Here is a 26,619-nt window from a genome sequence, read left to right on the forward strand (position 1 = left end):
ATTCCATTTTTAGACAATTTCTTTTGTTGATGACTGTAATAAGTAGAAATATGATTTTAGCATGCAAAGCAAAGGGTTCTTTCAGACAAAAAGTTGCAACCTGAAATGCACTCGGAGATGGAGTTGGTCTGTTTTACCGAGAAATCACTCGGAAATTGAAAATTACGTAGACAACACGAAACAACAAGAAAATATATTTCTGCATCTTCACTTGGTTACTTCCAAAGCTAACATTGAGTACATCAGCTTACCCAAAGTTCTGCTTAACAATTTGAAAGCTGTACCTGCAGCCTTTTGTTAGCAGCTACCTACAATCGGGACCATTCGGAACTATTCGGCATCTGTCGGCTCCAGTCGGCTGCAGGGAAGCAATCGGCTTAGTGCGCAGGACTTGCAGGCTTTAACTTAATCGTCCAAGTACAGTTAGGAAAGATTATAACAGTATCGGTTGCTCGCTACAAAGTTTGATAGTTTCCATATTTTCATGATAGGAGTTTTCCTTTTGCAAGCTGCAGTTACTGTCCTATGGATTCTTGCACAAAGAGTATTTACACCTACTTTTATGGTGTGAAAATTGATTCTATATAGTCTAGCGGTTTCACTCAAGCTTTTCAAAATGATATTAAATTACTTCACTCGAGAAAACTATAACCATCTCAAACTAAACTATGTTAGATTTCTATATCACCCAGATAGTTTGATGCACACATACTTTTCTAATATATTTTATTCACGAATTGCAAAACCCTTACTCATATAGTTTATATTCCCACCAGATGCTCCGTGACATGCGGGGTGCGAGCACAGACCCGAACCCCCACAAGTTCAGACTGATGCAGCTGGCACTGAATGCAGTAGCTCTCCTCGCCATCACCGGCGCGCTCTTCGCCTACTTCAGAGCTAACCCGGCAGTACAGGTGAGTAACTACTTAAGTGGATCGGAGTCACAATATTTAGGGAATAGTAACCATAGGCCGGCAACACATTGGGCATCGGGAAGAACGCAGGTAGACTGCTCTGCAAGAGTATACTTTTCGAATCCTACGTTGGTTTGTTGAATTATACTGTCAAACAAACAAAATTATACATGTAGGAAGGGTTCAATGAGTTTAGTAAATGAGTTCTAAGCAACTGATATTGTGCATGACCTAGAGTACATAATTAGGGTTCAAAAGCAACTTGGTTTTATTATTATATTCAGTGTAAAAGAACACTGATTTTATAATTTTTACCTAAATAGTACCTACTTACCTTTTATTCAAGTTAAAAACTGCTCGTTTTAGTTGTTTTTGTACAGTCGATGTCAAAAAACCACAATTCCATAAATGGAATGGCCCTTTTATATCTTCAAGCTCTATCAGCCCTAATACTATTCATGACAATGTGTAAACTTTTATAAATTCGGAACATACCGTGCCAACGTAACTTTTGCTTTTATTTCCCCTGGCTTCAACTCGTTCAAACAAACTTTGAATATTTTCTCACTATGGAGCACGCCACTCCTTACTGAAAAAATCAACAAAAAGAAGCAACTCAATTACAGAACCGCTTGTGTTCAGCTGAAAGCCATTCCAGCCTCAAAAACGTTGGAAAGGTAAAGCTCAGCTAACAAAACAATTATTGTGGGCGTTGCTCAAAGTCGCGCTCAGGCGGTGGCCAACAATTCCGTCTTACCTGGCGCTTTGTCTGTTTTGTGCGAATTATCACAATAGGCACATTGTGCGCGACGCGTTCTTGTGGATACATATTGTTTTTTGGCTTCCAGTGTAAAAGATTTTCTTAAGAAAGTAGTTTCTTGAAAGTTTCAGCTTTTTGGAGAATTCAAGCTTTTATATGCCTTTGTGTTTCTGTAAGTTCTGCGTGTACTTGGGGTAAATTCCACATTTATGTTCGACTCAAAAACATCTCAACATCTTCTTTACGATGATAACTATCCTGTATTGAACTTATCCCCTTGTCCCCAGTACGTATCACAAGTGGTGAACCGATCAACAGTGGTAACGTGGCCGGCACCCACCGACCCGCCCGGCGCGAGGAACCCGGCGCCCGGGGTCTGTCTGCCAGTCATCGTGAACTTCTGCCAGCAACACAGGATACCATACAATTTCACCGTGTTCCCTAATTACATCGGACACTTCGGACAGAGGGATGCTCAGCAGGTTTGAACTTTTTTTTGATAACAAGCCTAATTAATTATCGTCATCCTCGACGGCGATCCCATACTACCGGACGTGATCATCTTTAAGTACTCTTTTGCACCTAAAAATTGTAAGAACATATTTTACATAAAAACGATATATTCTATTTATCAGGACGATCATCTTTCGCAAATTATTAATTAATTTAGGTTGTGTGCGATGCGTCAAAATATTTTGCTTGTATCTGCAGGATTAAAGGCTAAAGATGTGGCGGAGAGATTAATTAATCGAGCTACATAAAGCAAAACAAGTTAGCATATTAAATACTCACTAATAGTGAGGTTTACTTAACAGTATTTAAGAGATTCCCCGAAAAGTGCCTGTTAGCTTAGTGGAGATATCCACAAATACATAATTATATTGATACATCCCTGGACTTGTTTACAAGACAAATAAACCAAGTCAAACGTTTCGATACGTCAAGTTTGAAATTGGACGAGTTTCGTTTGCTAGCCGTATTAGTTTAATTGCCGTACGAACAAACAGACGACGGGAAATTGAGTTTGCTAAGTGATAAGTGATTCGAGGTTTTGTAAATATTCCGTTATTAATTAATATCGTAAGAGGCGACGTTCGCTTCGTTTAAAAAAAGCTCAATAAAAGAAGTCGGAACCAAGAAAGACTGTTAATTAATTGCATCAAAGGGGATCGTGTTACCTAGTATTTAGGCTATGATGTTCTGATAACCAGTCAATTCATGCTACCAGTATTCAACCACCTATCTATTGAGGCACAAAGCCACTATCAATAATGCTATCAGTTCCACAATTCAAGTTGAATCTGGATTGCTGCCTAACATCAATGCGAGAGGTAATCCAAATGAATCGAACCTCAGCACCAGTAATGAGTATTGACGGACAGTACATGCACATTTCCTAGTAACGCTCTCTGTGCTAACCGAGCCTAATCACTATTGACTACTGTAATGGAACTGCAGGCCTTATCAATTGTGACTTTAGCTATTAGTTAAGCCTTTGGAGGCAGAGTTGCCGAAATGATTTCCATGAAATTGGTGCTTTCATTTGATCAGGACTTTGTTTTACTGTGAACACAAAAAAAAAACTGTTGTCTCGTTCGGGGTCCTGGACATTCACAAAACTTTAGTCCGGGTACATAAATTAGTACCTAGTCTTAGGAAATCAATGAAACCGCAGCTGGTAATAAATAATGTCTCAAATCAATCAGGTTTCAAGGGGTACAAAGGTCTAAAGACGCCAGCCTATAGCTGGGCAATAAGTTTAATGGCCCGAATCCAAGGTGAATCGTTAAAATACCATTTACAGGCTTAAACAGACATTTGGCGGGCTCAGCGGCTCGTTAATTAGCCGACCTGTGAGATTTTTCATTTTGACGAGAATTAAAATGGTCTTGAATGCCGATAATATTTTTGGTTCTGTTGGACCTAACGCATTGTAATAAAGAACTACTAATACTTAGCGAAGACAGGATCTTTAATTGTTGACAAAACCGACGAAAATATATGTAACCTACATTACAGTAATCTTAAAATCTAGGCATCACTAGATATATCTGAAGTATTATTGACCCTCTACCATTGTGTCTCACAAAAATGTAAATAGCGTGCAAATATAAATCGTGCGTAGACTAGATTATAAGGTCTTTATCGTACAATATCAGGATCATTTACCTCCGACCGAACCTATCAAACTCCATACAGCGAAGTTTCTTCAAAATCCTCTTAGTGAAAATGATCGAAAACCTAGTAGGCGCAGATCAAAGGGCTTATAGGCCAATTAATTTGTGTGCTCTCCGGCGGGCGCGCTAATCTCTGCTCCAAGTGTCAGGGCACGCCTCGCCCGCGCCGTCATTAGCTATATCATACGAATGTGGACATTTTTTAACTACTTTTTTTTGTGTGTTGGGTAATTTGACAAGTATATGCAAAATTTTCTGAATAGAAAATGTATCCACTACCACTTTTTTTTTAATGTGGAGATTTATTTTGTTTGTGCGCTAGATTTAAAAATCTTTTGGGATGAGTATTGAGTATTGGAATTTGAAATTATTGATCCTAAAACTTATAGTTGCTTCATCCAAAATTCACGAATGGTGAAACAGTACCATTGATTTAGGCCAACTTTTCAACATCATTATCACCCATTCAAGCTAAATGGACTGCGTTTCTTTTAATTACCAGAAACACATTTATCGGATTTACATTACCGCAAACAAAGAATGATACGTGAACGTTTTCATTCACCACGGTACCCGCAACCGACCACAGCGAATGACGAGGCGACATCAATAACCATTAAGTGAACCCTTTCGCGCGCGAATCAATCATTGTCGCGGAAACAATGCTGGCTCGACAAGTAAAATATCAGCGTCAGCCTCTAAAGCTCCCTTTTTAACGAGCAATGTTTATTAAATCGTGGCATTACGTCGTCCTTGCCTCATAAAGGGAAATAAATAGGTGTTCTTATCTGCAACAGTTGAAGTGGAAACACATGCTGGTGATGGGCGGCGGGAATATAGGCGTTCATTGCTTAAACATGGTTTTGTTGCATACATTTCAAACTTTATTTCAAACTTGAGAATGTTGAGGTGTTTATGGCTGTAACGTTTAGTGTAGTGGTAGGTAGTCTAGTAGGTAGAAAAATAAAAAAAAATTAGTAAATGGTATAAAAGTCTATATTCTAGGAAAAGATCGGCAGAGCCGGGAGTGGGTTTAGAATAATCGAGCTCGCGTTAAGTTCTGGCCCGCTATAGAACACTACTACCCTGTATAGTCAGGCAGCTCGGCAGCGGTCAGGCGGGGTAAGTGTGCAGCGCGCTAGTAGATGCCGGACGCGCAGGTAGATGCAGGACACGTAGATAGGCGCGGCACGTAGGTAGGCACAGGCACGAAGGTAGACACAGGCACGGAGGTAGACACAGGCACGTAGGTAGACAAGCGCGTAGGTAGGTGCACTTAGGGTAGGTGCACTACGGTACGTGCACTGGAGGTAGTCAGGTACTTGAACCCCGATCTGGGGTATACACTGATTCTAATAATAATTTTAAAAGCACAATAGTTAATTTAGGATAAAATTAAATGCGATATACCAGCGAGTTAAAAACCAACATAGACCAGTACTGTATCGGCTCGCGGTGTCGTGCTAGTCCCCGTCTCGCGATTGTTCGCCGGCTCTGCTCGCGTCGCCTCATAGGAGGGATAGTTCGCCGAACCGGTTTCCGTCACCCGTCAACGGCGCACGGCTCGCGGCGCGCGGCCGAGATATAGCAAGTCTAGTATTTTTAAATATTCAAAATATAACGTACAACGTTACAGTACCCCCCTTTTTAGCGTAGGATTTTTCCTAGGAAAAATCCGCTGCTTTCGCTCTTGCTAACAACTGATCTGAGTTTCTCTTTCATTCATCTTCATTCATAATGTAATCATCCCTCACTTTTCATTCTTCCTCACATTAAATAGCCGACATCACATTAGACATCTGTGCGTCAGCGTCCTTTCGACCTGAGTATTCTGCTTACAGTGCACAGAACACTCACCCAGTTCAGTCATGGCTGGTAGAGGATAAAGTTGAAACCGAGCGATTACTCACTACACATAACTATTAATTGATAGATTGAATATTAGAAAGGATAAATACATAAGTTAAGTTTGTGATTAAGGCTTACTTATAGAGTAATCAACCGCTCTTGCCAAGGCTTATTTAAGGAGTTGCACCGCTCCGAAGAATACCAAAGGTGTAGGGCCTTTAGCATACAGAAGGGATCTATGGGGTAGAACCACGATCAAGTTTCGTTTATAACCATCGGTGTAGGGCCGATAGTCATAATGTATTTAATATGGTAGGAATACGATGTATGGGGTAGACCATCATCATATAAACTATTGGGGTAGACCAATAGGTGAAAAATAGAAAAGCAATAGTTATGGGTAGTAGTAGTAAGTGGGTGTAGTTTACGTTATTTAGTTTAGTTTTTAGTTTATATTATTTAGTTTAGTTTATATTATGTATTTGTTTTAGTAGGTAACATTTAGGTAGTGCATTTAGTTTTAGTTGATTTTTTAAATTTGTTTAAAATTAAATATATTTAGCTATAATCAACGAAGTTTAAGTATTAACAATTTTAATTACTTTATGTAGCCGTAGTAACATTCTGATAAAATTAGTTTAAGTTATACTTTAAAATACTTTATGTACCATTTCATTAAAGTATAAATTGTGACTTTCTTGTAGGGTTCCATTAGAAGTAATTTTAGGTTTAGTGTAGTGATTTTAATGTTTGGAATAGATACGATTAATTATAAGTTTGTTATTTGTAATATAGGAGGTAATTTAACTATCTGTTTCCGAAGTTCGCTAACCGAATCTCCCCCAGTACCACCACGAACGGTAACTTCATAGTCTAATTCAGCTTTTTGTAGCGATAAAAACTTAATAAGGTAAGCCATGATAAAAAATTAAAACCGCAGAGAAGGAGTGTGTTGCAAAATAAAGACAAAAATAATAAAGATGCAAAATCAGCACGTTTGTGGTCAGTCTAACCATATGTGAAAATATATTTAAGGTATGTAAACTTTGAATTTAACTGTGAAGAAAAAAATAAAATTTGGGGGTAGAAAAATATTGACGGTAGGTCAAACAAAAAAAATGGACGGTTGAATTTAAATATTAGAAAAAAAAATTATTAAACAGATGTGGGTAGATTCACATTTGGTAGGCTGTGATCAAATTCAACACAACTGACAGACAACCAACACCAAGACAACTACAAAATGCTTAGCAAACAAGAACTAAACACAGCTCGATATATTCTACCATTATTGGGCGCCACTGTAACGTTTAGTGTAGTGGTAGGTAGTCTAGTAGGTAGAAAAATAAAAAAAATTTAGTAAATGGTATAAAAGTCTATATTCTAGGAAAAGATCGGCAGAGCCGGGAGTGGGTTTAGAATAATCGAGCTCGCGTTAAGTTCTGGCCCGCTATAGAACACTACTACCCTGTATAGTCAGGCAGCTCGGCAGCGGTCAGGCGGGGTAAGTGTGCAGCGCGCTAGTAGATGCCGGACGCGCAGGTAGATGCAGGACACGTAGATAGGCGCGGCACGTAGGTAGGCACAGGCACGAAGGTAGACACAGGCACGGAGGTAGACACAGGCACGTAGGTAGACAAGCGCGTAGGTAGGTGCACTTAGGGTAGGTGCACTACGGTAGGTGCACTGGAGGTAGTCAGGTACTTGAACCCCGATCTGGGGTATACACTGATTCTAATAATAATTTTAAAAGCACAATAGTTAATTTAGGATAAAATTAAATGCGATATACCAGCGAGTTAAAAACCAACATAGACCAGTACTGTATCGGCTCGCGGTGTCGTGCTAGTCCCCGTCTCGCGATTGTCCGCCGGCTCTGCTCGCGTCGCCTCATAGGAGGGATAGTTCGCCGAACCGGTTTCCGTCACCCGTCAACGGCGCACGGCTCGCGGCGCGCGGCCGAGATATAGCAAGTCTAGTATTTTTAAATATTCAAAATATAACGTACAACGTTACATGGCTCTTTACAACAGTTCAAAGTGTTATGTGAGATATGTGGGTTATTATATATATTAAAGTCTACTTTAGATTTTGTAGATCTAATCTGGAAGAAATTGTGTCTCACCGTAGAATACCTACTAACTTATGAAAAATCTCACTAGCACTATCGTTCCCCGTCTGCCCAAACAACTGTGGGACTACAGAAATCTTTAAATGTCAGCACGAGATGTATCTTATCGAACAATATTCTCAAATCCTGTGGAATAACAATGTCTAAAACTAGTTTAGTGTGTTATGTGAACTTTTGATTGTTACTAAGTGTTATTACATAAGCAAATGATTCCAAAAACAGGGTTTAATGAGATCATTTTGTTTACATTAACATAAACAACCACAACATTTTCAGTAGAATTAAATTCCACAATAATTAAATATCGTGTAAAGTAATTGTGTACAACTATTGTGACATAAACCTTATAATATTATATTGACGATCTAAAACACTCTATTTTATAGGCCATTCTCTTTATACCAGTCTTCTGTCCCCAGGACCTAGAGGTATACGAAGCAGTAGTAGACGTCCGTTGTTACGACCTGACGGCACTGTTCCTATGCTCACTGTTCGTGCCCAAGTGTGGACCCCTGGGCCACATGGTGCGACCCTGCAGGAGTTTGTGTCATGGTAAGGAAATCATTCCATAATAATCGAAAAATAAAAGAAAATCTAAAAAACACGCTTTTAGCAAGCACAATTTTTTTTTGATTATTTGAATTTGTAATGACGTTTCTTACCTAGTCATAATTTGTCATCAGAACGCAGAGCATGTGCAAAATTTCATCCTAATCGAAAACCAGGAAGTGGGTCACATTAAGATTCCAAGATTTTCTAATATACATAGTTACAAGCTAATATAGCCGTGTTAAAAAAAACAATCATAGAAGGTAAATCACAAAAGACACTAGCTATGATTTTCTGCTAAGTACACAAACAGCTAATTTGAAAGTTTTGTCAAGACGTACTGCGAGAGTTTTCGGCGATATTAATTAAATTCTTATAACGTAAAATTGTGACTGCAAAATTAATTAATATTTTCCTCCGTTTAATTAATTAGTAGGCTGTGATAGCTTCACAACTGACAATCTTACAAGATCGAGCCTAATACATTTTTCTAGTAATTTTCCTTCGTTTCTGTGCAGAGACGATGCGTCGGTGTGGCTTCTTCCTGGAGGTGTTTGGTCTGACGATGCCGGACTACCTGCAGTGTGACATTTTCCCGGAGTCCACTGACACGGACGTCTGTCTCGGGAACAGAGAGGTGAATGATGCGAGGTTCAGAGATGCTATGCCAGGTGAGAAGTCTTCAAGTCTACTGGTTCTTTGAATTTTCGAGTGTAACGGAATGTCTGAGTGAAATAGGACATAGTAACGAATCATTTTACAATAAAATTGTGTTTGCACCGTATTATTTTACCAAAGAAAAGACTTTGACTATGTAAAAATCATCGATTCAATATTTTGTTGACATTTACTAACAACGTAACTAGCTATTAAGGCAATCTGTGGTTTAACCTTCACTACCAGTCCTCTAACACACCACTTTGAATAGGCCTTTATAAACATTAAGTTCATTATTATGTTTTCCACGAAGGATCTAAACGTATAGGTAGAACAATAACAAGATATGTATCTCATTACTGAGTATGATAATTCCATGAATTCTAGAGGTCATCAACCAAGCTGACATTTAAAAGGATTATTTAATTGTAGAATATTGGTTTAGTAGACCTAAGTATCTTAATCATATTTTACCTAAGTTGACATTACATTAAATAGACGTGTTACGTGTGTACAATATTTTGCCAACTGTCTTTTGAAACACACCTGGTCCTGTCACAATTAAAGATTGATTTACAAAAAAAAATAGTATTCATAAATAATATTCCTTGTCACCAGTATGCCCGACGGGTTTCCAATGCGACGTGCGCCGCTGCATCCCTTTGGACTGGCGCTGCGACGGCCACGTGGACTGCGCCGACCGCTCCGACGAGCTCAACTGCAGAGTCTGCAAGCGCAGCGGTGAGGTGCACTGCGGCAACCAGCGGTGCATCTCGCAGGCGCACCTGTGTGACGGGAAGGTGGACTGTCCTTGGGGACAGGATGAAAGGAATTGCTGTGAGTTTCTTGATTAAGTATAAAAAGGTATTTTTACACCCTTTTGACAAAAGAGAGTTTTCCGCTTAGGTTTGCCAAGCGATATCTCTTGGCTCATGCGAGCAGTATCGGCATCCGCGCGACAGCAAATATTGACAACTACTGATAGTTCAGTTTAAAACCAAGCGGCACAGATTTGCTCCTCAGAATGAAATCCCTGCCAAGAATCCTCCAGTGTGAAAATGCTGTCATGGTCCACTTTTACCTCAAACCGCAATCTGCTTTTAAAATTTAGTTTTATGTGTTAGCGGATCCATTTAAATAACTCGCGCGTTGTGATTCTGCCGTTAAACCAAGATCTCTTAAGCTTGTTCAGAGATTGAAAATGATCGTAAAGGTGGTCGGATTCCGGTATGACGATGCCATTTTCTGTATAAAGCTAATTTTATTTTTCACAACATACCTATGTAGTATTAGACCGGTCCTAAAAGTCAGTGAATTTTATACGATTAAAAGAGGTTTTATGAAAAAAAAAAAACTCTTTATCTACTATGAAGTCTTAATTGTTGTTCGTAATGTATGTTAAATGTTGGCACAAAGCGTTCATTGTCACCATGAGTTGGTCCAGTGCCAAGCTCTTGTACTTATCTGAGATTTTAACCGAAACCGTTTATTTTGCTGGTTAGGAGCAGTCACTTTGCGGCATACTTCCATACAGTGGGGCTTAGATTGTCATGCTTTTAATGTCTCTACAACTATTGTGTTATTTTTCAATCTTTGAAAATAACCTTGCCATATTTATTTATTTATGTCATATTTTAAAAATAAGTGAACTCTTCTGTAAAATACTATTCTCAATTGTTAATAATAACCATTTCTCCTATCAGTGCGGCTAAGTCAAGCGAACGGCGACGTGGGTCGTGGCGAGCTGCAAGTGTACCGCGCCGCTAACCACTCCTGGTTCCCCGCCTGCATCAACACATTAGACCGGGACACCGCCTTCAAGCTGTGCTCCATCCTCGGATACTCGTAAGTAGACCTTCGATAACAAACACCCGTGAAAAACCAACAATACAATACTTACGGCAATCCTATGGAGATCATACCTAATATATGTTTTTACGTCAACATATAAACATAGATACCTAACTGTACAAGAAAAGTGACTGACTACCCCTTTTACAAAACTCAACAGATCCGACCATGGGTTTTCGCTTACACGAGTCAATCGAGTTCTGTTTTACAAAGAATGCACTACAAACAAGAACAGCATGATAGCACTCAAATCCCGCGCTATGCTCGGATTGGTTAAATGAAAAGCGTTTATCGCGCGCGGTGGAGCGCCGACTTAACCTGTGGAATTTGTTTCATTAGTAGTTACTCGCGTCACATTGGCTGAATACTTGCCGTCTAATGCATATCTATATGGTTGAACTAGTAATGTTGTTGCTATGTAAACTTACTTGACCTTTCACCCTGCTCGTTTTACCATCTAGCTCTTCAAATAGCAACATGCCCACTTTCAAAAACTCTGTATCTAATATAATAGGTAGGTATCCTAAAATGTCCAACACAAATGATATGTATTTGTTATTATCTAAGTAATTTTCATAGTTTCTCATGCTGAAAATACTATATCACACACCTAAACTGTCACTTGTCTCTGTCATAGCTCTAAAATATATGGATATTTCGTCTAACACCCTCGGATTTTTGCAGGTTCCTAAACAAAAGTCAAGCGGTGATCAACGAGAGCAGACCAGCATTGAGCAGTATAAAAGCAGCTGTGAACGTGAGCGCGACTCCAGGTCCTCGCGCGAGCTTCATGCATGAGCACGGGGCTGCGCAGACCTACCGCGCCTTTCTGAGAAGTCAGGGGGGACTGTTGAAAGAGCTGAAGGAGTGCAGGCCGGACTCGCCGAGAGTGCACCTCATTTGTGATAATTATGGTGAGTAGAATGTTTTACTGTATGGAATCTTTTGGAATTGGAGATAATGGTGTACCTGTTATTAATATTATCACATAACCGATGACGTCACGTATCACGTGACAGAAAATTGTATCAATCGTATTAAAAAAGCAACGTATTTCAGTATGTAACGCGACTTTTAGCCGCGGAAGCGTCCGGCTACAGCGTAAGCGTCTGTGTGATCGTGTCACCGGCTTTTACGCCCTTATGACAGGGAGAGTGCTTAGCGTTGCTACTTGTGATGCCGGGGTTTATTGAGAAAATTTTAAAGTGTGATAGTATAAAACCCTGAAATATTTTATTTTTAATCCAAAAGAACAAGACATAAATCGTTGAAATCACCATTTTTTTTACTGCCAAGCAGAAATAGTAAGTAAATGGCGTAAATCACATTAAAAACAAGCCCACCTCAAATAAGTACAAATAATGTGTTTATTGTGTTTAATAATGACTATATCAATCTAAGGCTTAAGTTTTTCAGCCCTAAAAACAACGTAGTGAACAAAGGGCACTTGTATCCTATCCCAGTGTTCCCGTTTTATTTTCTTTCTGTGTTATTTGTGCGTGAGTGGCGTCTGACGCCTGTGAGTGCACACGCACTTACTGGGAGCCATCCAATCTTGTCAGTCACGAGGGTGAATCAACTTTTGTTTTATAAGAGCTTTGTAAACTCTACTCGAAAGGTGCCGTAAGGCTTTAATGGCAGCTATTGTGTGTTTATACGTAGGTAAATTGAGTACAAAGGACGAAGTTGATGCTTTTTTAAGTAGGTAGATGTGATGTAAATACAAATCAGTCATGCTTATCATATACGGTTATGAAAAATTGATAAATTTAGTTTAAATCAAACTTTACCTAAAATATGACTGATATTGAATAAAAATTTCGGAATAACCTGAATCCTCCTCTCAATTTACCATTCCATAAATTCGATAACTCAAGGAAGGCAATCATTCTCGCTCATCGATTGCCATACATTGCCCAACATACGCTAACATTTGTGTATCGTTTCCTCAATAAAGTGGCGTTATTACAGTGTCATAAATAGCTTTCTATTCGGCTGGCGATATAGCAAGGAGCCATTACGGGGAAATAGGGAGGCTCGGCTAATGTGGCCTGACAAGTGACGGGCCAGCGGCGATTCCTGCTGACGACCGCTGAGTGCTGCCTTTACGCGTTATTTGTGGAACCACCCTGTATTATTATATATTGATGATGAGCAACGTTCTATTTTTGAGTTTAATGGAATTGAATTAATAATGATCACAGCGTTATAAAGCTTGGCTGTATTTTTGAACTTAAACTTAAAACAAGTATAAAGATGCCATGCATCAAGATATACAGTTTATGATGTACATACTTCGGAAGGTACTGGAGCAGGAAACGAGCACTTTACGTTACGAGTTTTTAAGGTTATTTGAAAAGTTTTTGATTGGCAATCTTATTCAGTCTTGTTGTTATATTTTAGCTATCTAAAAATGTACATAATGTAAAGCATCGCAACAATTGTATAAAACAAGTCAAGGTTCCAATGACAAACAAACCGAAGGTCGTCCAACGCCAACATAACAGAATTAAACGTAATTTGCTAAGACAAATGGCTTTTAATTATAAAATCTGTCATAGCCGAGGAGTGTAAAAATTTATGAAAGGTTTTGTTCGCAATTATGTAAAAGGAATTACGCAGCGCTAAGCCCACTCGACTTATTGATAAACTTGATGAGATTGTTATCTTCTTTCCTTTGGAGTTTCCCCCCGAGAGAGGGAAGCGCCTGTTTATAGGATCAACTTGTGAACTGCAGTTCTTTGGCCTTACAGCTGTAATGTATTTAAATTCATAACTGTGAGATATTGTGGCTTTAAATGGGTAAGTACGGAACTTTATGGGGTCGAATAATTATACTTATAGGGAAGAAACTTCGTAATTTAATGTGTTATGATTGCAAGTAAAAGTTGTACGTTAAACCCAGTAACATAAAATATTTACCAAGGAAAATATGAACAAACTGTTTGTTACGACAGACCTTAAATGTGGATCTGCACTACACGAATACAAACCTAAAAAGTATCGCAAGGCTTTTATCATTCAAAGTTGAACAGAGCAGTAAGGCACACCTATACTTTATTGAATTGTATAATAAAGAAGCGGCAGCTACTGAAATATATTCGAGCGGAATACTAAGCGTCAGTATTTAGTTCCGAACCCACCGAGCCGGAGCCCAAGTATCTCGAGTATTTCATGCAAAATACGCTTAAAATGTATAATTTTCTGCTGCCTTTACAGTATTAAACTAAGTGCCTAAATGGAACTATTTGATACCTAAACCAACTTGAGAAAATTTGGTCGGCGTTGTGGAAATTGTAGGTTGTTACAAAGAATATTTTTTCATTGGGCCTTCGTTTACCTTTAGGTATTTATTAAAAGAAAAGGTGAATTCAGTATTTGTGTATATGGAAGTCAATGTAGCTCTGTAGGCTCGATTACAATTACACCTACAAAACATACTGATTCATAACGACCTCAATATTGTGGTGAAAATTTTCCATCGAAAATTAATATTACTGAGTCTCTAATCCTAGACATTTTTGTCTTCGCCCATCAAAGAGGGGAAATTCTCTCGAAAACCTAAGAGCTTCTTATTTATTGAAAACCAAAAGTCGTTTACAAAAGGCTCTTTTGAAGTCCCCATAAGAGGATTTTATGGAAAAATAAAATAAAATCATCTCTGCTGGTTTATTCAGCGCTTCTGAATGACGTGTAGGCGGCACCCTTTATACTTAAGCGATATCATAGCAATGGTAATTTAATATGAATGGAAAATTTTACGTGAGTCGTGTCACACCACTTGTAGGCCTTGACGATATGGCCTACATATAAAAGAATCCGCCGAATAAAGATGTAAGAGCGAAACGATTTAATAAAAAAAGTTGCTTAATAATTTCGTTACCTTGGGGAAGAAAACTCGAATTCTTTTATTAAAGCGAATGAAAACGCAGCATCTCAAAGATGATCTGGCTCAAAAGTTTGTTGTGTCTAAAAGAATTATCGATCCCACGTAGTGGTACTTACGCAACGGCGCGCCGGGACGTCGACCGGGCTTTGCCCCAATGTTACTTGAAGGTTTGACCGCTGGCCTTGCGTCCTGACAACAGGCCTAGAAATGACGGGTTCCATGTAAAAGCTATCATAAAAACATAAATGCTATTATAGATTTAACGAGACAACTGTACATTAGGCCAAAATATAATACATCCCGTACTGATGTGTGGAACTGCATCTATTTGCTAATTGCCAATGGGTCTCTTCTATTCCTAAGCCAGTTTACATGCTTCCCTTCAGTGAAAACTAGCAACATTTTATGCAAAAATAATGCACAAATAAAATAGAACAGTAAGTACCTTTATGCACAAGTTACGAAGCCCATTCAGGAGTCTAAGTATAAAATCTTTATAAAGTATCGGGCAGCACTGCACTTCGCTGTAGTAGTTATTTGCGTTCTCTAGTACCGAGAAATACTTGACTATCAGGAAAACGATTCTAGGTCATCGACAGACAGTTCAATCTCACTCAGTTGCTAGGACAACGAAAATGTTGAAGACAAGATTTATTAATTAGTGCTCAAGTGATGAAATGTAACTTTTGGTAAAGTTAACCCACCCAAAACAAAAATGTGAAAGGCTGCCAAGTTCGATAATATGGGAATACTTCGCCTATAAAAGAAGTGAGATCTGAATAAGTACCAAGTTCCATACACATACCTCAGTTAAAAATAGTTACTTTTTAATGATGTTACTTGACAATCTTCTCTCGAATTAGCCTTCCTCGATAAATGGGCTATCTAACACTGAAAGAAATTTTCAAATCGGACCAATAGTTCCTGTGAATATAGATAGTTTTAGTTCGTTTTAGTTCCTTAGGGGTATAAATTTACACCGGGTATAAATTTACACCTTCATTATTTTGAAACTGACTCACACTTGGCCATTTTCAGATTTTTCCCTTTACCTTGACATAAAGACCTACCTCCATGCCAAATTTCAAGTTAATACGACCATTGGAAGTGGTCTAGGTTTTTGATGAGTGAGTGAGTCAGTCAGTCAGTGAGTGTATAGTAAAAATAGCGATTTTCTGACGTCAATATCTCAAGACCTACAATAGGTATATTAATGAAATTTTGTATTTTAGATAAGTGAGGGGGTCTCAACAGATACTATAAATTTGATATGCGTAAATAAAATAGATTTTGAGTTACAGGGGGGTCGAATTTGGCCCGAAATGGTTCTTGTAATATAACCCACGGCCGGTGTGTCGCTTTTTTTTGCTCGAACTTGGCGGACACACTGCCGTGTGTCTAGATTAGTTAATATTATATATTTTGGAACAATGTTTAATTTGATACTATAGATAGCGGTTAAGTTACCATTGATTCCTGGAAGACATACTTATACTTCAGTTCTTTAATCATGATAAGTGAAGTAGATACAGATAAGTAACTATAGTAAAGTAGTCTCGGGCCTTATTCTAGACAAGATTATCCCAATTATGGGAAAAACATTGAGCATTCCACATTTATCTAAACAACACAGCCATTCAAAACTCGTAAGTTAACTTATAAAAATACTATCCTACATGATGAAATATTTTATTTTGACTGCGTAAACTAAGTACATGTTCTGTTAACTTATAATGTACCTTTGTCATACTGGAAAATCACTTATCTCAGGAACTACATACTCGGTCCGATTTAATAAACAATGATTGTGTTAAATATCCTATTTATTGAACAAAGGGCTACTTTTTATTTAGTTTCTCAAGTCACGCTGTATTATTATAACTCTTATTTTATCCAAACCATTCGGTAGATATGGTTGCACCATTGTTTTCTCTTCAATATTCAGACTAGCATATTGGATTTCTACAGAAATTCGAATACGTTTGAACCCAAATCAAAGCACGTAGATTCTTAAGTTTATTTATTTATTTTACATTGACAATGCGCCCTCGTCTGCATATTACAATGTACACCGAAATTGTAAAATTCTTTGAATAAACCTGTACTACACATTATAAGAAGATCTTTTGAATACACATATAATGATGGTCTCAAATCTAAATGATCTCAAATTGTTTCTATTGACTTTATATCTTAATACATATGTTTGATTTTCGAGTAAGAAGATTTACTAAGGATCTTAATAAATTATTTAAGATTAAGTAAATAATTGCATAAATTGATTAAATAGATAATTCTAAAATTTAGGGACTCCGTCATTCAAAATATTAATTTCCTTTTAAAATCTTGGCAACTTTAGTAAGCGTTTATGTAAGTCTATGTAAGATACGCAATGTTGTATTTTAATAACAGATAAACGCATTTTTGTCTTTAATTCGATCCTCATTTTTAATAGAAAATTTAATTAAAATCTAAACTGATGAAATACTTGAGAGCCGTACATCAAAGCTTTGGAGTGCCCATAAATATAATTTACTTTGATACAAATGTGGGTTTTAAGACTAAAGTGGTAAGGTTGAAATTTCTTTGTGGGCTGTGGCACAGTGGTCTCATTACCTGTAACGAGTGGCCATAACTTTCGCCAATTTAATTCTATCGTCGCATCGCTCATACTGTACTTGTATTTTTATGACGATCGAATAAAAATGTTCGTCTGTACGTATCTGAACGGGAAAGTTTCGAATTTTGTTACTCGTGTGTTTCGTTGTACTTTTTATCGATTACGGACATGATTTATTGGGATACAGATTTATAATCTACTATAAACTATATTTGTATGATGTTAATTGCTTGTTTGGCGCTTGACAGAATAACACACAATAGACATTTATGATAACATTTTCCATAGACTATTCATACTCTCAAACCGAGATGATGTATGAAATGATTCAATTACTACATCAACTATATTAAGGTAAGAAATTAACAAGATTTCCAAAGTCTGATTCTTGTTTTTGTATTATTATTTTATTTTTTACTGAAAAAAGTAATACTTCGTCTATTTATTCATACAGGTAAAAGAATTATGTCAGTAACAATTTTGTTGCGGCTGTCTCGTCTTACGAACGACACCGGGTTAGCAGGTGGCCGATAAGTTTCGGGTATTACTGGGTAAACGCTGTCATTTACTTCAGACAATTTTGAGCTAGCGGAGAATATTTTGTAAAGATATTCAGTTTTGAAATAAAAAAAAGATTTTCAATAGACTTGAAATAATATTTAATATTTCAACTATTTTATTTATTTAAAATAAATCCGTGTCCGAAAATCTTATTTCAAATATATAAAAAAAATCGTGGATATTCAAAACACGGATATATTTAGATGTGTTCTTCATTGACAAACAATCTAATTCGGGATTGTTTAAGCAGTCGTAATGCGTAGCAATTTGCTACGCAAGCGTAGGCGTTGCTACGCAACGCTACGGCGTAGCGCAGCCCATTATTGGCATTAAATCTCGGGGAATATTTTCAGAACAGCATAATATATGAAGGGCAATCTAAATTTAGCCATCGTAAAATTATGTTTAAGTAATAAAAAAAATCGGGGAATATATGTTTTAATCATCCTCCGAGCCTTTTCCCAAACTATGTTGGGGTCGGCTTCCAGTCTAACCGGATTCAGCTGAGTACCAGTGCTTTACAAGAAGCGACTGCCTATCTGACCTCCTCAACCCGGTTACCCGGGCAACCCCAAAAGTCAAAAGGCAAAAGTTGCATTGGTACTTGCCTGACCTGGAATCGAACCCGCGACCTGGAATATATGTTTTAATGCTTTCCATTTAATTTACCTCTAAAAGGTAAAATAATAGAACTCATACGTTTGGTGGAGTTCACAGCATTTTAGTTTTTAAACCTTATATCGATAAAATAATTCAATATAAATACCACAAGTCACTATCTAAAAAAGTCGTGGTGGCCTAGTGGGTAAAAGACCAACCTCTCAAGTATGAGGGCGCGGGTTCGATCCCAGGTCAGGCAAGTACCAATGCAACTTTTCTAAGTTTGTATGTACTTTCTAAGTATATCTTAGACACCATTGACTGTGTTTCGGATGGCACGTTAAACAGTAGGTCCCGGCCACCATTGAACATCCTTGGCAGTCGTTACGGGTAGTCAGAAGCCAGTAAGTCTGACACCAGTCTAACCAAGGGGTATCGGGTTGCCCGGGTAACCGGGTTGAGGAGGTCAGATAGGCAGTCGCTTCTTGTAAAGCACTGGTACTCAGCTGAATCCGGTTAGACTGGAAGCCGACCCCAACATGATTGGGAAAAGGCTCGGAGGATGACTATCTGAAGAACCTTCCACCCGGGTTAAAGTCAGCAAAACTAATAATTGTAGTGTTTTGTTGAGCACAATAACATGTAATTTATCTGTTGCAATATCGCGGGAGAAAAATGTAACCTCAAAGCGGTTTGTTAGGTAACTTCGTTGATTGTTGGTTTAGTCCCCGAGCTGTCGCCGATAATCCCAAGCCTTGTATCCAGTCGTTGGAAGATTTCTATTCTTGGAAATACATATAGTGACTCTTCTAGCGTAGCGGATTATTTTGGACCTAAAATTAGTCTCGTTCTGGAAAGTTTTGATTAATAAAAGGCCTTGTAGGAAAGATTATTTTCTAACGTATGTGAATTGTTTGTTTTCTTTTCTTTTAATAGAGCTCAATGTGATTTTTTTAGGGTTCCGTACCTCAAAAGGAAAAAACGGAACCCTTATAGGATCACTTTGTTGTCCGTCTGTCTGTCTGTCTGTCTGTCTGTCAAGACCCTTTATCTCAAGAACGCGTGGACGTATCAAGCTGAAATTCACATGAAATACTCAGGTCTATTGTCCCTTTAAGCTGTGAAAATATCAAACTTCTAAGCCAAGCCAATCAAAAGATACAGCCAATTATGTCGATATTTTCAACAAATTTTGGACACTCGCAAAGGAATCAAAACCTACAGGATACTTCCCGTAAACTCAGAGTCTTGAAATTTGGCATGAAGCATTGTCATATAATGCAAATATAGGAAAAATTGCGAAAATCTCATTTTTTAGTTATATAATATAAAAAAAATATTTTAATAAAATGAAACTTACTACCTTATTTCTCACGAACGAATAAAGATATCAAATTGAAATTTATATCAAATACCTAAGTCTATTGTCCCTTTAGGCAGTAAAAAAATCAAACTTCTAAGTTAACGCGATCAAAAGATACAGCAGTTATGCCGACACCTTAGACGAATTTCCGTCACACGCTAGGGAATCAAAACCTACAAGGTACTTCCCGTGAACTCAGAATCTTGAAATTCGCCACGAAGCAGCGTTATATAGTACAGATAAAGGAAAAATTGCGAAAATGGTAAATTTGAAGTTACATAAAATATTAAAATATTATTTTTACTTACACGACATAAAATATTTTTTTAATAATTATAAACTTACTACCTACTCTTTTTTACATGAACGCGTAGAGATATTAAAGTTGAAATTCATATCAAACACTTCTTAAATATAATTGCCTCTAAACTGTGAAAAATTTTAAATCATTCAAAGGTCATTGGGCACCTTAGTATGGAAACCATACCCACGGCGGATACGAACGAAATATAGCACAGTATAATGATAAAGGCTCTGATTTACTATGGCATTAGTCGCATCTATGTGAACCATGGGATTCTAGAGAAAATCAGGTGTAAACATCAAATATTTTCCTCATTTCAATGGGGAATTTAAACGACCAAGTTTGACGGATTTGAGAAATCATTTCTTTGTAGTGAAAGAGTATACTCGCCGTTTATTTCCATTGTCATCAGGTCAGGATCTGATGATGGAAATCCTGAGAAATCGAGGGCAACTATCAGAAATTGTAGGCATGCATAGGATTAAAACTTGATTCTCAGATGTATGTCTGGTGATACTATCAAACAGTGAAAGTTTAGAGCTTACCTGATGATGGAGACGTGAGAAAGTCGAGAGAACTCTATGTATGTTTAAAATAAAACCGGCCAAGTGCGAGTCGGACTCGCGCAGCGAGGGTTCCGTACAAATCCTGTATAGATAAAAAGTGAGTTTCGCGCCAACCGTTAAGTTTAGAACAATCTTATATAGTTATGGTAATTTCGTGAGAGTCAAAATAGTTAATATTTTTTATTTTATAATATAACTAAAATAGTAGGCCAGTACCTTGTAAAAGTTATTTTATTAAAGTTATTTATATACAACATTTTATAGTCATCATCCAGAAATTTGATTGAAAATAACTAATTATGTCTTAAAGGTCATTGGGCATATCTGACCCGCTTTGTAAAAAGTGGCGGACATGAATCAAAGTAGTTTTAAATCGTGGAGAATGGTATGACGTTTCTTTGAATATAATATTTTATTAAAATTCCATGGAGACGAATGTCCAGGATCGTTTGAAAAATATAAAAGACAAGCAGTTTCAGAGGATTGTACAGGTTGCAATGCTAGTTTTAATTGTTAAAGAATTATCATAAAGAAGGAAGATGCCAATTCGGATGACCAGGATCTGATGAGGATCTGGAAACCCTGAGAAATCGAGGGCAACTCTTGAATATTGTAGGCACGCATCGAGTCATAACCAGACATGTGAGTGTATTTTTGAGGGTACTGGTAAACAGTGAAGGTTTGGAGCTGATTTGATTATGGAGACTACAGAGAGTCGAGGGAACTCCTGAACGGTATGTTGCAACTACGACGTGTTTGGGTTTATTTTATTCGTATTGGCGAAGACTTTCCACATAGATAGGTTTAACTGCCATTGTGGGATCGATAGCAAAGATCAGATATAGTTATGGGAACTCCTTTACAATTTATAACGTAACCTTGTGTTGGAGCTTATTTTATTTTAGGTGACGAGAATTCACGACTAACTTAGGTTAAAGCAGCCATTGCAGGAATGGGATCTTTTATTTTTGAGGGATTAATCACCTAACGAGCCCCAGTTTCAGGTTTTTTTCGAAACCGCCTGACGACTTGTAGCTGTCGAATTGTAACAACGACTTTACGTTTCTAGAGCCTTGACAAAAGTATTCTGTCCCTTTCTTTGTTTTATAAAGTCGGCTTTATTTTGTAGCATTTTACAAACAAATCCAACTTCAAACATATAAAAAAGCAACAAGAAAACAAAAGCAAGAAAGAAATTAAAAAGATGTTAGGTGCATCGGTCTAGAAGTCGGTGTCTAGAGGATGCATCTATATTTATTTAACCACCGAGATCTAGACCGATGCATATAAACAGTTTTCATGTTGTTTTTAGAAGTTGTTTTTTTTTTGTAAAAAGTTTTTATTTTTAACTTTTGTGAAAAGTTCTCGTCAATACGAATAATATAAACACGACGTAACTAAAAACATACCGTTAAGGAGTTCTCTCGACTTTCTCACGTCTCCATCATCAGGTAAGCTCTAAACCTTCACTGTTTGATAGTATCACCAGACATACATCTGAGAATCAAGTTTAAATCCTATGCATGCCTACAATTTCTGATAGTTGCCCTCGATTTCTCAGGATTTCCATCATCAGATCTTGACCTGATGACAATGGAAATAAATGGCGAGTATACTCTTTCACTACAAAGAAATGATTTCTCAAATCCGTCAAACGTGGTCGTTTAAATTCCCCATTGAAATGAGGAAAATATTTGATGTTTACACCTGATTTTCTCTAGATTCCCATGGTTCACATTGATGCGACTAATGCCATAGTAAATCAGAGCCTTTATCATTATACTGTGCTATATTTCGTTCGTATCCGCCGTGGGTATGGTTTCCATACTAAGGTGCCCAATGACCTTTGAATGATTTAAAATTTTTCACAGTTTAGAGGCCATTATATTTAAGAAGTGTTTGATATGAATTTCACTTTTTATCAAAACTTTAATATCTCTACGCGTTCATGTGAAAAAGGGTAAGTAGTAAGTTTATAATTATAAAAAAAAATATTTTATGTCATGTAAGCAAAAATAATATTATTTTAATATTTTATGTAACTTCAAATTTATCATTTTCGTAATTTTTCCTTTATCTGTACTATATAACGTTGCTTCGTGCCGAATTTCAAGATTCTGAGTTCACGGGAAGTACCTTGTAGGTTTTGATTCCCTAGCGTGTGACGGAAATTCGTCTAAGGTGTCGGTAAAACTGCTGTATCTTTTGATCGCGTTAACTTAGAAGTTTGATTTTTTAATTGCTTAAAGGGACAATAGCCCTAGGTATTTGGTATAAATTTCAATTTGGTACCTTTATTCGTTCGTGAGAAATAAGGTAGTAAGTTTCATTTTATTAAAATATTTGTATTATATTATATAACAAAAAAAATGTGATTTTCGCAATTTTTCCTATATTTGCATTATATGACAATGCTTCATGCCAAATTTCAAGATTCTGAGTTTACGGGAAGTACCCTGTAGGTTTTGATTCCTTTGCGAGTGTCGAAAATTTGTTGAAAATATCGACATAATCGGTTGTATCTTTTGATTGGCTTGGCTTAGAAGTTTGATATTTTCACAGCTTAAAGGGACAATAGACCCGAGTATTTCATGTGAATTTCAGCTTGATACGTTCACGCGTTCTTAAGATAAAGGGTCTTGACAGACAGACAGACAGACAGACGGACAACAAAGTGATCCTATAAGGGTTCCGTTTTTTCCTTTCGAGGTACGGAACCCAAAAAATAAAAGATCCCATTAGTAGTGAATTCTCATCACCTAAAATAAAATAAGCTCCAACACTAGGTTACGTTATAAATTGTAAAGGAGTTCCCATAACTATATCTGATCTTTGCTATCGATGCCACAATGGCAGTTAAACCTATCTATGTGGAAAGTCTTCGCCAATACGAATAAAATAAGCCCAAACACGTGGTAGTTGCAACATACCGTTCAGAAGTTCCCTCGACTCTCTGTAGTCTCCATAATCAAATCAGCTCCAAACCTTCACTGTTTACAAGTACCCTCAAAAATACACTCACATGTCTGGTTTTGACTCGATGCGTGACTACAATATTCAAGAGTTGCCATCGATTTCTCAGGGTTTCCAGATCCTCATCAGAACCTGGTCATCCGAATTGGCATGTTCTTTCTTTATGAAAAGTCTTTAACAATAAAAACTAGCATTGCAACCTGTACAATCCTCTGAAACTGCTTGTCTTTTATATTTTTCAAACGATCCTGGACATTCGTCTCCATGGAATTTTAATAAAATATTTATATTCAAAGAAACGTCATACCATTCTCCACGATTTAAAACTACTTTGATTCATGTCCGCCACTTTTTACAAAGCGGGTCAGATATGCCCAATGACCTTTAAGACATAATTAGTTATTTTCAATCAGATTTCTGAATGATGACTATAAAATGTTGTATATAAATAACTTTAATAAAATAACTTTTACAAAGTACTGGCCTACTATTTTAGTTATATTATAAAATAAAAAATATTAGCTATTTTGACTCTCACGAAATTACCATAACTATGATTGTTCTAAACTGAACGGTTGGCGTGAGACTCACTTTTTATCTATACAGGATTTGTACGGAACCCTCGGTGCGCGAGTCCGACTCGCACTTGGCCGGTTTATTTAAGACAACATTCTGTAAGACAAGGTATTTCATTGAATCATGACGGGGTCATCTTTCAAAAACTAAACAAATTGGGGGGCCAGAAAACGTAATTCCCAGCCATTCCCAAAGCCGAGGCCGTTAATGAAATGTCAAAAAAATTCATTAATTACAAAAGGCTAGAGCGATGAAACTGATTGTATCTGTGTTTGTAATTGTGGGCGCGACAGGATTGTCTAAACTTTAATTATGTTTTTGTGGGGCATTCCAGGTGAGGTTGGTCTACGGTATAAACTGAGAGCGAGAATATTAGATACCACCTGAAAATCAAAACTGATTAATTTATGTTTCTACGTAAATAGTTAGTCTACCCTCCCCACTCAGAGTCATTTAATGGTTACTTAAGCCATTCCTTAGTGAAGGATTTGTATGATATTCCGTCACTAAGGAGTCACTTTAGTAATCATTAAATGTCTCTGAGTGGGGAGGTACGAAGCCTAGTAGTTCCTAAAGTTAACAGTGAGCGCGTGAAATTCAATGTGCCACTGTTACATCTGATAATTCTCAAATAACATAACCGTATCCGTCTAATTGAACTTGGCAGCGTTCACAAATAAAAAATGTAATGTTTCAAGTCGGTTAATGGTAGTTAAGTCTGTGGGCGCTAACGCCCATCGACCTTTGTTTATCAGTCTTGGGAAGGGCTTCACTTAAATTTCAATTTACACAGCGGCGGACGTCAAGTGGGCTGAATAGAAAACTTCAGCTTTACAAGTTTAATTTTTGCTCTCCAGCGTTTATACGAACAAACAGATATTACAATAGAATTAATATTTACTTGCTTACTTTGTGTTGTGAACTGTTGGTTTGGAAAAAGCGAGAGGAATTTTGTTTAGCTGTTTCTCTACTGTTATTTTACTTTAACCTTCTTATAAAAGCGGTTACTGAAGGTTTTGTTTTTCTCTATGTTTTATGTGACTTAATTTTATTATTTTTTCAAAGAATTTAATGGCAAGATAAACCAACAGAAATCAACTTCTAGAGCGATGGAAAGATTTCTATGTAAAGATAATTTTTTTTTTGCGCTTTCCCGAAGTCTATTTACTATTTTTGATTACTTCTTTAACCGTATTTTTTTGTTCTCAGAATGCGGCAAGCGTCGTACAATAGGCGTGGCGACAAAACGCATCGTGGGTGGCGTGGAAGCGTCCCCGGGCGACTGGCCCTTCCTGGCTGCCATACTTGGTGGACCTGAGGAAGTTTTCTACTGTGCTGGTGTGCTCATAGCTGACCAGTGGGTGCTTACCGCTGCGCATTGTGTTGGCAAGTGAGTACAACAAATTAGGTTATTTAAAGTGACTAGGTAGACAAAAAAAAAAAATGGGTGGATTGTGTTAATCGTAAAAAATCCCTGTGTAAAAATAACAATATGTGTATTTGAATTTTCTATAGACCCTTGTTGCCTGAAAGAGAGTAAAGCCTGTGCTGAACTGTTATTTGGCTATTCAGCAACCTAGCTGTCCATCAAGCTAGGACCTAAAGTCTAAAAAGATTTTATAAGTCTTCAATTATACCCTTAAGACCTGAATCAGTCTACATTTACCCACTCTTCCAGCCACACGGACGTGAACGGCTGGACGATCCAGTTGGGCATCACGCGGCGTCGCTCACACGCCTACTACGGCCAGAAGGTCAAGGTCAAACGCGTGGCGCCGCATCCGCAGTACAACTCCGGCATCGCTCATGATAATGATATCGCGCTCTTTCAGGTATAAACAGTTTTGAGATCTATAATATTTTTGTAGGCTGTGTGGTTATTTTGGTTTAAGATTGAAAATAAATAGTCTCTAAGTATAAGTCCCTTAAAAAAATTAGGATAAAAATGACCTTATAGGTATTTACTTACTTATCTTCCAAGAAAAGTGACGAAAAAAGCGTCTTTAGCCACAGGTTTTCTTGCTGGGGAAGGTGTGGTAGAAAGGAGTCCGTTTGCCACAGTCAATACAGTTTAAGTTTTTCATCACATCTAGCTCTGCAAACATAACCCTAAGTATGTGCATTATCATTAACTAACGCCAATTTATCGTAGCTATCAGTCCGAGTCCGCTACCACGAGCAGGTGTCTCCAGTCTGCCTCCCTCCTGCCAACCGAGTGCTGAAGCCTGGCACGCTGTGCACTGTCATCGGCTGGGGAAAGCGGGACGATAAAGAGTG

General features: G+C 37.6%; 2 protein-coding genes across 2 annotated transcripts in view; one reads left to right on the forward strand and one right to left on the reverse strand.

Moving 5' to 3' along the window:
• LOC124629902 (atrial natriuretic peptide-converting enzyme) overlaps positions 1–26,619 on the forward strand; it is a 47,563-nt gene that overhangs the window by 13,082 nt on the left and 7,862 nt on the right. The window contains exons 4-13 of the mRNA XM_047163567.1: positions 777–917; positions 1,965–2,159; positions 8,253–8,385; positions 8,901–9,053; positions 9,658–9,876; positions 10,743–10,884; positions 11,575–11,804; positions 25,552–25,732; positions 26,021–26,174; positions 26,495–26,618. Coding sequence (XP_047019523.1) covers positions 777–917; positions 1,965–2,159; positions 8,253–8,385; positions 8,901–9,053; positions 9,658–9,876; positions 10,743–10,884; positions 11,575–11,804; positions 25,552–25,732; positions 26,021–26,174; positions 26,495–26,618 — 1,672 coding nt within the window. The remainder of the gene's footprint in view (positions 1–776; positions 918–1,964; positions 2,160–8,252; positions 8,386–8,900; positions 9,054–9,657; positions 9,877–10,742; positions 10,885–11,574; positions 11,805–25,551; positions 25,733–26,020; positions 26,175–26,494; position 26,619) is intronic.
• Positions 14,855–26,619, reverse strand: part of LOC124629889 (gamma-1-syntrophin) — a 38,576-nt gene continuing 26,811 nt past the window's right edge. The window contains exon 14 of the mRNA XM_047163556.1: positions 14,855–14,980. The gene's annotated coding sequence lies outside the window, so the exon portion shown is untranslated. The remainder of the gene's footprint in view (positions 14,981–26,619) is intronic.

Source organism: Helicoverpa zea, chromosome 1 (genome assembly GCF_022581195.2).
Source record: "Helicoverpa zea isolate HzStark_Cry1AcR chromosome 1, ilHelZeax1.1, whole genome shotgun sequence".
In the NCBI taxonomy this organism is placed as follows: domain Eukaryota; kingdom Metazoa; phylum Arthropoda; class Insecta; order Lepidoptera; family Noctuidae; genus Helicoverpa; species Helicoverpa zea.